Consider the following 13,029-nt stretch of genomic DNA (forward strand, 5'->3'; position numbering starts at 1 on the left):
GCTACTGGGCTCGAACCCAGGACCTTCTTGCTAACCAGTACACTGCTCAATGAAATATAAGTCCGAGTAAATTTAGAAATCACTGCTTTTTTTAAATTCGCATTTTCCATACCGTCCCAAGTATTTCTGATTTGTAGTTGGAATAAAAAATAAAAAAAATAAATCAAGAAAAAACATTGAATTAGGAGGTGTGTCCAAAACTTTTGACTTATATATAATATGGTCATATTTCGTCACCAAGTTTACTGGTCAATTTTCCAAGTAGAATAAAATATTTGGGCCGGCACGGTGGTGTAGTGGTTAGCGCTGTCGCCTCACAGCAAGAAGGTCCGGGTTTGAGCCCCATGGCCAGCGAGGGCCTTTCTGTGTGGAGTTTGCATGGTGTCCGCGTGGGTTTCCTCCGGGTGCTCCGGTTTCCCCCACAGTCCAAAGACATGCAGGTTAGGTTAACTGGTGACTCTAAATTGACCGTAGGTGTGAATGTGAGTGTGAATGGTTGTCTGTGTCTCTGTGTCAGCCCTGTGATGACCTGGCGACTTGTCCAGGGTGTACCCCGCCTTTCGCCCGTAGTCAGCTGGGATAGGCTCCAGCTTGCCTGTGACCCTGTAGAACAGGATAAAGCGGCTAGAGATAATGAGATGAGATGAGGATCTGTTATTATGCCAAGTCAACCGGTTATCCAGTTGTTGTTGTTTTAGTGAACGGTGGGAATGCATTTTTTTCCCCCCCAGTTTGATCTTATAGGCCTCTCCATCACGGATTGTTTTCATCGTGCGGCCCCTTGAAGTGATCCGGGTCCTTCCGGTAGTTTATGAATGACATCATTTTCTGTCACAAGTGCGCTGCGATACAAACAAGGGGAGGGTGGTAGCTTTGCTAACGCAAGTAGGTCAGCTCGATCGCTAGAAATCGAGGATTTGGGAATTCCTACTGAAAGAGCCGAGTTTTTCCTCTGCGTCTGGAATGAGACTCGTGAAACGGCTTGTGCTGCCTTCGCTGTCCAGGGTCCTGACTCGCGAAGCCGTCCGCCTGCGCCGCTTTGTCCTCGCCCTCGGATCAGGTAGGGTGGGACTCATATAAGGTCAAAGCGGGACGTGTGTATGTGTGTGTGTGTGCGTGTGTGTGTGTAGCATGATGGTTTCTTATGCATGTGCTGGCAGATGGAAACCGTGTCCACTGCGCGCTATGCGGTTGCTCCGGAGTCATGATCTCTACAGGGTGCGGCTGCAACCAAATCCGACGCGAGCCGTCGTTTTCCTCTCCACCGTGGCCTGCTGCTCTTTCTCGATTTATGAAAGCATGCCAGTGATGGATGAACGTAGCTTTTGTTTTTCCCAACGGAACCTTCGTTTTCACGGCCTCGATCTTCCAAAATTAGCTTGATAACCATGTTGGTATTGGCTACACTAGATCAAATGATTCTCATCGCAAGGAGTTCAGTATTAGCTATAAGATCTGTCATCATTCCTGACCATCAATCCAAGTCAGGTATGCTTCATTGTACTGGAGAGCTCCCAGTACATGCTAGCACATTGTGTTCCTCTGAAAGAATAACGAACAGGTTTGTGTCAGTTGGCACAGCTAGTGGTTTGTGTACAGAATGGTGTACTCAGCACCAACATCAAAGCTGTTTTGTAATCCAGCTCCGCATGCTGTAGTTTGTGGTTGCTTGCTCAGAAATCTGTATAAGGGATGTGGCAATTTCCCCAATGTGGCGCTAATGTTTTGGTCATTCCCAGGCAACTTTTAGAACAAAGTCATGGAGTTGCGTGTTGGAAATAAATACCGCCTTGGGCGGAAGATCGGAAGTGGCTCTTTTGGGGACATCTATCTCGGTAAGTAGCTCGTTTGAATGTGTTTGATGGCAGACTACACAAATGCCTGCTCTTCTCGTTCACTGAATAGGTCTATGCAACTGAGTATTCCCCATCAATATTTGCAGGTGCAAACATTACATCAGGAGAGGAGGTTGCCATCAAGCTAGAAAGTGTGAAGACTAAGCATCCCCAGCTTCATATAGAGAGCAAATTCTACAAGATGATGCAGGGAGGAGGTGAAGCTGGAAGCATACAGAGATTGTATTTCTTTTTATAAGGATGTCCAAAGAAATAAACGATGACTGATTTTATCTAAGTTCATCTTTTTTTATCTGTATCTGTAGTGGGAATTCCGTCAATCAAGTGGTGCGGTGCTGAGGGGGACTACAACGTGATGGTGATGGAGCTCCTGGGTCCAAGTCTGGAAGACCTGTTTAACTTCTGCTCAAGGAAATTCAGCCTTAAGACTGTGCTGTTACTTGCAGACCAGATGGTAATGGGATATCCTCAATGCTCAGAACATAGGACATGTTTTGGATGATTTTAACTTTCATTTTCTGCTTTGGTTTCAATCATGATAAACTACTTACTTTTCAAGCCTGTTTTTTTTTTTTAATTCCTTGCTTATATATTGTCAGTGGTCTTCACCTCCTCTCTACAGATCAGCCGCATTGAGTACATCCACTCAAAGAACTTCATTCACAGAGATATCAAACCTGACAACTTCTTGATGGGGCTTGGCAAGAAGGGCAACCTTGTGTATATCATAGACTTTGGCTTGGCCAAGAAGTACCGTGATGCTCGTACACATCAGCACATTCCCTACCGGGAGAATAAAAACCTGACTGGCACTGCCCGCTATGCCTCCATTAACACACATCTGGGCATTGGTAAGAGGAGAATCGGGTTTGTGGTGAATATAATGCTACAGACATGGGTTGTTGCTTGGGGCTCTTGCATTCACTACGTGTCTTATCTGTTCCCATAGAGCAGTCTCGGCGGGATGACCTGGAGTCTCTTGGCTATGTGCTCATGTACTTTAACTTGGGCTCACTGCCTTGGCAGGGTCTTAAAGCTGCCACGAAACGACAGAAATATGAACGGATTAGTGAGAAGAAGATGTCAACCCCTATTGAAGTGCTTTGCAAGGGCTATCCATGTGAGTAGAAGGACAGCATTTGAATCACACATAATTTCCTGCTAGACGTTTTCTTTACTTTTTTCGTGGCGATGTATTTCCTTTTTCCTTGTACGACTTCACATCAGACCATCTCTTTCTTTCATTGTCCTTCTTCTAATCATCATTACTCTTTTCCTTTACCTCTGTCTGCAGCCGAATTCTCCACATACATGAACTTCTGCCGCTCGCTGCGATTTGATGACAAACCTGATTACTCCTATCTGAGACAGCTGTTCAGAAATCTGTTCCACAGACAGGGTTTCTCTTACGACTATGTGTTTGACTGGAACATGTTGAAATTTGTATGTTATTCTCCTTGCCCCAATACTTTGGAAGTAACTTTTACCTTAGGGAATTGTCGTTGATTCCTCCATGTTTGCCTGTGGCTACTACAGGGATCCAGTAGGACAGCAGAAGAGAAAGAGAAGGAGCAAAGAGGAGGAGAGGGAGAGGAGAGAGATGAGAGGCCTGGTGGAGGACCTCAGGGCTCTGCTGCACGTGCACTGCCCTCTGGCCCGAACCTTCCGGTGCCTAACAGAGTCCGCAACGGTCCAGACCCAGCTGGCTCAGCACCTGTCCCACGGGTTCCACAGACTGGTGAGTTGTGATATTCACAAGAGTTAGTTAAAACATTCCTTTTTCCTTAAAAAGTAGGTGATCTTATAGTATGGCTCTCACCTGTAGAGCCATGTTCTGGTTACAGAGATGTGTGATATGTTCTTTCTCAGGGAATGCATCTCCCAGAGCAGGACGAGGAGCTGAACGAGAGAGGAGAGTGTGTCTGCGTCTCCATCGGGGGGCTCCTGCCAACGCGTCCCCTGACCTCCCACTGCGCCACGATCAGATCCGCATCACCCCGCCACAGGTGCACACTGTATTTGTATGCTCTATTTGCACTGCTGTGCTCATCTGAACTTTATTTTTTTTTATAGTTGCTTCTCTTTCACTGTCTCATATTTTGCCATGTATTATTTCTTCCTCAGGTCAGTGTGCCATTTGAGCACATGGGAAAATGAGCTTGCCAACTTCGGTTATTTATTACTTTTCAGGATGTAAGTCTTTTTTTTAATATCACAATTGCTTTGTAAACTAAAGGAGAGTTTTCAGTTTACTTAAAACGTACTGTTGTGTCTTTAATTCAATAGGATTTCAACAAACAACTCCCCTAAGGCATTTGTATTCGTCTTTCTATATAAGTCAGTTGTGCAGAGAAACAGAAGTTGGGGAGAATGTCAGTAAACACCCTGCTGCGTAGGACAAAGGGGTCACAACACAACTCCTCTGAAGTGCTGAAGTTTCCTGGGTATTTAGACGACGAGGCACAATTGATGAAGAGGTGTGATTCAACTATGGACGTTTGGATCACATGTTTCCGACATAATTCATGGAAATAAGGACTTTTGCCCACAACTTGACAGTTGTTCCTGTTGATCTGACCTACAGATAATGGGAAACATGGAATAACTTCTTAGATTGTAATGTTAAAATTGATTGTTTATTAAGTGTGAGTCCAAATAAATGTATCGCTTGCACACTCACTTTAAATGCAAACAAAGGTGTTATATGTTGTCATACATGCTGATGTAGTTGGTATAGTGGAAAACATCTTTTTATGTTTGAACATATCAACATTGATATCAAATTTTAATATTTGCTAAATTAGACAAAAATTGGACTATTTGCAAAATGAGACACTGAAGAAATTTTCTGTACTTCCATAGCATGGACAACACTGAAATTGAACAAGATGTGATCCAAACCTGTCAGGCAACCTAAAATCTTAATGACAGCTCAAGCATCACTGCTGGCCTATGTATATGTCAAATCCATAGAATCCCATGGCGCATATATATATATATATATATATATATATATATATATATATATATATATATATATATATATAACAAGATTTAATCTAGAGAATTCTGTACTGGCATGTTTAGCCATGGTACCCTGATTTATAAATAAACAAATATGTCCAATAATATCACAGACTACGTGAACGTGAGTTGCTCAGAAAAAGGTGTTAGATTTATTTTTTATTTTATTAAGATGATGAGTTGCGCCACAATAAAGACTTTTATGTTGAAGAGTGGTGAAGGGTTCAACCATTTTGAAAAAGTATCGACGGCATCCAGTGTTGCCAGGTTGAGTTCAATTCCTCAGTTAATGCTTTTAGATTAGATTAGATTAGATTAGATTAGATAAAACTTTATTGATCCCTTTGGGAGGGTTCCCTAAGAGTAAGAAGAGCAAAAAAGTAAAAAAGGTGGAAAAAAGAGGTTTAAAGAGCTAAAAACTACAGAGCTACTGGAGAGGCAGCCGTCTCACACAGTGCCCATACAAATTATGTGCACGGAAATAACTTTTTATATAAAAAAAAAAAAAATTAAGGGAACAAAAAACCCAGTAGTTCTTTATTCATTTCATTTATGAAGTAATTGTTGCCATCGAACATTTCATGTGAAATATTTGGTTGTGGGGCGGCACGGTGGTGTAGTGGTTAGCGCTGTCGCCTCACAGCAAGAAGGTCCTGGGTTCGAGCCCCGGGGCCGGCGAGGGCCTTTCTGTGTGGAGTTTGCATCTTCTCCCCGTGTCCGCGTGGGTTTCCTCCGGGTGCTCCGGTTTCCCCCACAGTCCAAAGACATGCAGGTTAGGTTAACTGGTGACTCTAAATTGACCGTAGGTGTGAATGTGAGTGTGAATGGTTGTCTGTGTCTATGTGTCAGCCCTGTGATGACCTGGCGACTTGTCCAGGGTGTACCCTGCCTTTCGCCCGTAGTCAGCTGGGATAGGCTCCAGCTTGCCTGCGACCCTGTAGAAGGATAAAGCGGCTAGAGATAATGAGATGAGATGAGATATTTGGTTGTTTCGGGCATGGGTGCAGATCCCGGGGGACGGGGGGGGACATGTCCCTCCCAATTTCTGAAAAACATGAATTGTCTCATCTCATCTCATCTCATCTCATCTCATTATCTGTAGCCGCTTTATCCTGTTCTACAGGGTCGCAGGCAAGCTGGAGCCTATCCCAGCTGACTACGGGCGAAAGGCGGGGTACACCCTGGACAAGTTGCCAGGTCATCACAGGGCTGACACATAGACACAGACAACCATTCACACTCACATTTACACCTACGGTCAATTTAGAGTCACCAGTTAACCTAACCTGCATGTCTTTGGACTGTGGGGGAAACCGGAGCACCCGGAGGAAACCCACGTGGACACGGGGACAACATGCAAACTCCGCATAGAAAGGCCCTCGCGGGCCACGGGGCTCGAACCCGGACCTTCTTGCTGTGAGGCGACAGCGCTAACCACTACACCACCGTGCCGCCCACATGAATTGTCCCCCCAATAAAAATCCCCTAAATTATTCAAAATTGTACAAACAAATCTATTTTGAGACTTCACATTCTTCACATTTTAGATAGAAATGGTGGAACAAATAATGTTTGACAAATATATTTCTGACTCTGGACAAATTAACAAGTAAGGTAAGCACAAATGATTCCCTGTGCAGTACTTTTTGAATGATGTGGCGAGCCTCTACGAAGTTGTGATTTATGGTTGCATGGTATGAGTTGCATACAGGAAAAAAAATTAAAATAAAAAATCACTTTTGTGTCCGGCAGCACGGTGGTGTAGTGGTTAGCGCTGTCGCCTCACAGCAAGAAGGTCCTGGGTTCGAGCCCCGTGGCCGGCGAGGGCCTTTCTGTGCGGAGTTTGCATGTTCTCCCCGTGTCCGCATGGGTTTCCTCCGGGTGCTCCGGTTTCCCCCACAGTCCAAAGACATGCAGGTTAGGTTAACTGGTGACTCTAAATTGACCATAGGTGTGAATGTGAGTGTGAATGGTTGTCTGTGTCTCTGTGTCAGCCCTGTGATGACCTGGCGACTTGTCCAGGGTGTACCCCGCCTTTCGCCCGTAGTCAGCTGGGATAGGCTCCAGCTTGCCTGCGACCCTGTAGAAGGATAAAGCGGCTAGAGATAATGAGATGAGATGAGATGAGATAAAAAATCACTTTTGTGTCCTCCCCCCCAATCCTGACATCGGATCTGCACCCCTGGTTTCGGGTGATGTAGAATTGCCAATAATGTTTAAATCAACCCGATTTGGCAACCCGGGTAACTTTCGTCGCTGGTTGTCTCCGGCTTCAGCTTGCTGCTACTTCACTTCCACTCCGTTATCTTCACTCAGCTGTGATAATCCGCCTCCTCACAGCAGCGCCCGTCTCCGTTATCAGTGTGCTTTAAACGGTATTCTACTCCAGACGCGTTATAGTGGCAAAGGAGGAGTAAGTGTTGTGGAATTTAGTGTAAAAGTTGTATGTCGTTTCTTCATGGCGCCGGGTGAAGAGTTAGGTTAGTTAGTTTTCCAGTGCAACCGAATTTTGCTTCCCTCAGTGTCACCAGTGCGCTCAGGGGAGCTTAAACATGGATGACGGGTCGCGGTGATGCTCTGAGGAGTTAAAGGCCCTGTCTGTCTGTCTGTCTGACTGACCTGCTGCCTCTTTGTTAGCATTCATGCATTTGGTAAGTGTGTGTTATTTTTCACGTTTCAGTGTTGTTACAGACGAGATAAAGCTAAGCTTCGTGACCCAGTGAGTTCTAAAACTGTCTGTCTGTTATTATTAATCATCAACAACTTATGCTTGTATATGCTAAATAGTTTTGTTGTACAGGAAAAGGTCAACGACACGTACTGACTGATTTCCGTTTGTTTTACAAAACACAAGATTTACTTTCTTGATCCCAAGCTGGGAAATTATCAGACATCCGAAAAGAAAAAGATACATACTGGAAAACCAACATATATTTATTTAAAAAAAATCCCAAGAACAAGACGACTAAACAATATACAGATAAAAATGTAACTCTACATTTTTAAACCCCCGTCTCTGCGTGAATGGCGCTGAAACAGTGAGCGAATGTGTTGAATCTGCTTTGAGGATTCATGGTTCGTGCTAAAGAACTCCAGTGAGTCAGGTTCGGATCCGTTCACTGGAGAGGAGCTCGGTTTGGAACGGTTTCTATATAAACTCGCACGACTGGCTCAGAGTCATTTCACAAGTTGTTAGTTAATGGTTCACTGGCTGCTTCGGTGTATCGGTGAACCCCTGAGAGCTGTGTTCAGTAACCTGGTGGATTTGATGCCCTCATTGTTTTGCGACCTTTCTTTCTGCCCCCGTGTGTTTGCGTCACTTGGACGTGACGCTCTGTAGAGAGGAGTTCAGATTTGCGTGATGACGTATTAAAATCTACGTGACGCCCACTTCCGGTAACCAGACCAGTCGGTCCAATTTAAAGAAGATATGCGGAACCTTTTATTTTTAAATACATTTCTGAGTGGATAGTATCTCCATCTTTGACTCTTGTATGCTGCATAAATGAGAATTAAAAATGTATATATATTTCTGAGAGATAAAATCGACCGCAGGGTTGGGATTCGAGCTGACACAGCCAGCTGAGTGCATGACGTCACTGCGTTAACCGGTTTGAAAGTGTATATCCCGGACCAATTTCGTGTTTTTTTTTTTTTTTTTTTTTTTTTTATATGAAAGTATGTCCCTTTACACACTCATCCAGAAGGGTAATTTTGCACAAGGCCATCTGTCTACAGCAGAAAAAAATAGAATAGCAAAATGCATCTGGAAAAATCCCAAGGGAGTCTGGAGCCAGGTTCGTGACGTCACCTGCGAAACCGCCAGCAGGCTGCGATAGCTTTGCACGGTTTCAGTTATTGGTGGGACATGGCGATTCATTTCCGCCAGTTCGTTCATGTCGGTCAGTTCAGCAAAGAAATTCGTTCGTTCACTCGTTCATTTTGGGCGGCACGGTGGTGTAGTGGTTAGCGCTGTCGCCTCACAGCAAGAAGGTCCTGGGTTCGAGCCCCGGGGCCGGCGAGGGCCTTTCTGTGTGGAGTTTGCATGTTCTCCCCGTGTCCGCATGGGTTTCCTCCGGGTGCTCCGGTTTCCCCCACAGTCCAAAGACATGCAGGTTAGGTTAACTGGTGACTCTAAATTGACCGTAGGTGTGAATGTGAGTGTGAATGGTTGTCTGTGTCTATGTGTCAGCCCTGTGATGACCTGGCGACTTGTCCAGGGTGTACCCCGCCTTTCGCCCGTAGTCAGCTGGGATAGGCTCCAGCTTGCCTGCGACCCTGTAGAAGGATAAAGCGGCTACAGATAATGAGATGAGATGAGACTCGTTCATTTTGATGACGTCACACCAAAGCGGCACAACAATGGCTGTCATCCGAAGTTTAGTTCATCTTGAGTGAACGAGAGGCGGCAGAGGTGCCATCCACAATGGATTTTCATACATTACAATGTGCTTGAGAAAAAGATGGAAGAAAAACATTATCCTAGCATTATCTGAAAAAGACTACATAAACAAAGCTCTGAAAGTTAATTAAATGTAGATAAGAATAAAGCTGTTTTTATATTTATTATATTTATTTTAGTAGAGCCATGGTCTGCCGGCTATGCAGTTGTTCTCTCAAACCCATTAAGCAAAAAAAAAAAAATTGCTTATTTAACAGCAACACTCATTTCAGAGAATAAACAACTTTACAAGTCATCGTATTCAGCGAACAGTAGGCAGGCTGGCTGCTGGCTGTTCGTTCGTTCGTTCGCGAACTGCTGAGCTCGTTCGCTGTGAACTGAAATGTATTGCTGAGTGAGAGCTCTAAATTGTAAACCAAAGACCTGGCATGTGTCAACGCTCTGATAATAGGGCTCAGATAGCCCTTAAAGAAGTAAAGTGGCGCTGCTCTGCACAGATCAAAATGCAAGTTGGACGCCCTTCTGCTACTGAACAGATCCTGCTGATTCGCCAACGACCGAGATTCAGCGACCGCCCTGCTGCCAGCGAGCAGAGACTGCTGATTCGCGAACGACCGAGAACGAGAGGCAGCGCGAACTAGTTCTAGTCGTTCACTTCGAAGACTCGTTCAAAAAGAACGGTTCGTTCGTGAACGACACACCACTAGTTTCAGTGCACAGCCTGTGTAGACCAAGCGCTCCCATTTCTCTCTCATTGTCCGGTCTTTTGGGAAACGATGAGTACTAATCCCATCAAGATTGGTGTTGCTGCACCCTCCTACAATACATCTGTTAACCATTTTTAATAATTACGCGATAACGTTGAAGAAATTTGCAGGAAACCACCAGGTCGTTTTCTCATAAACAAACCAGCGCTGACGTAGGATTCAGAGGGAGGCGTCCCGCACACGACGTCACGAAAATCAATGTTTGCCAGGAAATCCAAACGTCAAGTTTTTTCAGAGGCGGACCAGTTCGCCTCAAATGGCTTAATTTCAACTGAATTTTTCTGGTATTGCACAAGGTAAAAAAATTGCACAAAATGTGACACAGATTTGACCAAAGTTTAATATAAAATAGGAGAATTACATTGATCTCGCTCCTGAATTTACCCGTGATATGCATTTTAAGGCTGAGGCCTTTTACAGCTATAGACTAAAGTCATATCAATAAAAAATATACGGTGAAAGAAATACTGTTACCGACTTGCTCAACTCAGACCGATTTGACTTCATTGATTGTGGGTTGCCGCTCATTAAAACAGGATAGGTGTTATAACTTACATGTACATGCATGCATTTTCACTGATAAAATGTAAAAGGCTAATTAAATAATCAGATGAACTGAGGCAATCACATTCTGAAGCAAATTTAAATAATCTTACACCGGTAACTTAAACACACAATACAAGTTACATGTATTAATCTAAATGTAGGTAAACAACGTGTTGTTTTGTATCCAAATGAGAGTCGTAGCTTACCCGGCTGTGTTCTCGCTTCTTGAAGGCTGATCTAGTGGCTGATTGTTTTGAAACAATCTGACTTTCAGTTCTTCATTCAGTTCTCCGTTCATTTGCTTCATCCACGTAAGGGCGAGATGGCAGCAATATCCAGTGGAGAAATCAGACGGCTGCTCCACTCATTCTCCATTACTGAGTACTCCGCCGTTACTGCTCGGCTCAGGCAATTACTAAAACCTGGGACGGAACGGAACATCACCGGTTTTAGTAACAACTGTGGGGAGCTCACTGCCCGAGCGATATGTCATATGACATACATGTACATGCATGCATTTTCACTGATAAAACATAAAAGGCTAATTAAATAATCAGATGAACTGAGGCGATCACATTCTGAAGCAAATTTAAATAATCTTATACTGGTAACTTAAACACACAATACCAGTTACATGTATTAATCTAAATGCAGGTAAACAACTTTTTTTTTTTTTTTTTTTTTTTTTTTTTTTTTAATATCATCGATTTTGTGGCTGATTGTTTCAAAACAATCTGACTTTCAGTTCTCCGTTCATTCGCTTCTTCCACATAAGGGTGAGATGGCAGCAATATCCAGTGGAGAAAATCAGATGGCTGGTCCACTCATTCTCCATATTAACTACTCCGCCATTACTGCTTGGCTCAGGCAATTACTAAAACCCAGGACGTAACGGGATGTCACCGGTTTTAGCAACAACTGCAGGGAGGTCACTGCTAGAGCAATTATGTCCCATCTCGTTCCATCCCAGGTTTTACCAACAGCCCTCGGCTCATGCTCCGGGAGGACTGGTGCAACTGAACTCATGTTCCTTTAAAAAAAATAAATAAAATATATTTTCCTTGTAGTTTTATTTACTTGTTGATACTGCACCCTTTTTCAATGCGGGCTGATAGCCAACACACCTCAACAGATCAGAGGTCTCGTACAAGTCTTCAGTAAAATATACAGAGCAGAGGAGAGACCACTTTATAGGCGCCCAATGTGCCCATGAACAACTCGCAAAACGCGTCCAAATCTTTGCATTTTGAGCATTCTTGGGCCATGAATGCAACTGGCAATAAATTAGCTCAAAATGGAGGATCGGACTTGCAGTCAGCTCTGTGTTTTAGTGTAGTGGAAATGGTGAGGAGACAGAGTTCCTGCTGTGATGTTACGGATGTCAAGGTCATTCACTCAGACCGCTACCTATATGAATCGTAAAAATTACAATATTAGATTTATTGTTAACATTTAAAACTATTCCTGTGCCATTCTTGAGGTCTTAAGGCATTTATAAATAAAAGTGAGGCCATGGCTCTGTGTATCTCCTTTAAGCCAGTGTTTTGTCAGCACGAGACAGTCGTTGTCTTGTGATTTGTTTGTTTAAACTCCTTACATGATACTGCAGTTACCGTCACAGACTACACAGATCTCTGGTATATGGTGTTCCAGAGACTTTTTATAACTCAGTACTTTTCCAGTATGCTTCAGCACACCTTTAACACAGTTTAAGCAAAAACCTGAATTCAATACATTCATTCATCTTCAGTAACCACCTTGTTGGGGTCATGGTGGATTCAGAGCCAGTCCTGGGAACAGGGGTGCGGTTAGAAAATTTGGGCCCTGTGAAAGAATATAATATCCCCTCTCCCCCCTTACGTTTCTGGTAACCCGACTTCTTCATGATGGTGTCAGTCTACTGATGGTTCACTGTCAATTCTGCTTCTACCGTACGCAGCTGACGTTAGTGCTGGATTAGAAAGCAACAAACCTAACGCGGTGTCACGCTCTGGCTCTGCCTACCCAGGACTGTACCATGTAGTGAATCGGGAAAGGGGTGAAATATAAAGACTATCCATTCTAATAATTTTGCAGGAAATGGAAAACCAAACCAGAAGGTTTTTGTATTTGCTTGTTTTACGAGACAAAATTATTTAAAAAATTTTTTTTTTTTAAACTAAATTAATTTACACATGGTAATGTTAATATTGTCCTCGGAGGGCATTCTGTCAATGTTTGGGGCCCTTAGAATTGTCCTAAACACCCCCATCCTCCCAATGGCGCCCCTGCCCAGGAATACTGGGTATAAGGAGGATGAGATGCCAATCCACTGAAGGGCACCAAGCACACTTGCTTCTTCACAGAACCTAGAGGAACCACACACAGGAAGATGATGCACAGAAACTTCTCACAGCTCAAGATAATACCACAGACCCTGAAGCTGTGAAGAACC

General features: G+C 43.8%; 2 protein-coding genes across 2 annotated transcripts in view; both read left to right on the top strand.

Moving 5' to 3' along the window:
- The first annotated feature begins 1,759 nt into the window (after positions 1-1,759).
- Positions 1,760-4,501, top strand: csnk1e (casein kinase 1, epsilon). The gene is made up of 10 exons (XM_060938926.1): positions 1,760-1,835; positions 1,943-2,053; positions 2,162-2,310; positions 2,479-2,707; positions 2,806-2,976; positions 3,151-3,299; positions 3,393-3,594; positions 3,726-3,862; positions 3,981-4,049; positions 4,143-4,501. The coding sequence occupies exons 1-9, from the start codon at positions 1,760-1,762 to the stop codon at positions 4,011-4,013; spliced, it is 1,257 nt and encodes a 418-aa protein (XP_060794909.1). The 3' UTR covers positions 4,014-4,049; positions 4,143-4,501.
- A 2,661-nt stretch (positions 4,502-7,162) lies between these two features.
- The window catches only part of tmem184ba (transmembrane protein 184ba), a 28,640-nt gene continuing 22,773 nt past the window's right edge, over positions 7,163-13,029 (top strand). Inside the window, exon 1 of the mRNA XM_060939680.1 lies at positions 7,163-7,531. Coding sequence (XP_060795663.1) covers positions 7,523-7,531 — 9 coding nt within the window. The 5' untranslated portion in view covers positions 7,163-7,522. The remainder of the gene's footprint in view (positions 7,532-13,029) is intronic.

The sequence above is a fragment of the Neoarius graeffei genome, chromosome 14 (assembly GCF_027579695.1).
Source record: "Neoarius graeffei isolate fNeoGra1 chromosome 14, fNeoGra1.pri, whole genome shotgun sequence".
NCBI lineage: Eukaryota > Metazoa > Chordata > Actinopteri > Siluriformes > Ariidae > Neoarius > Neoarius graeffei.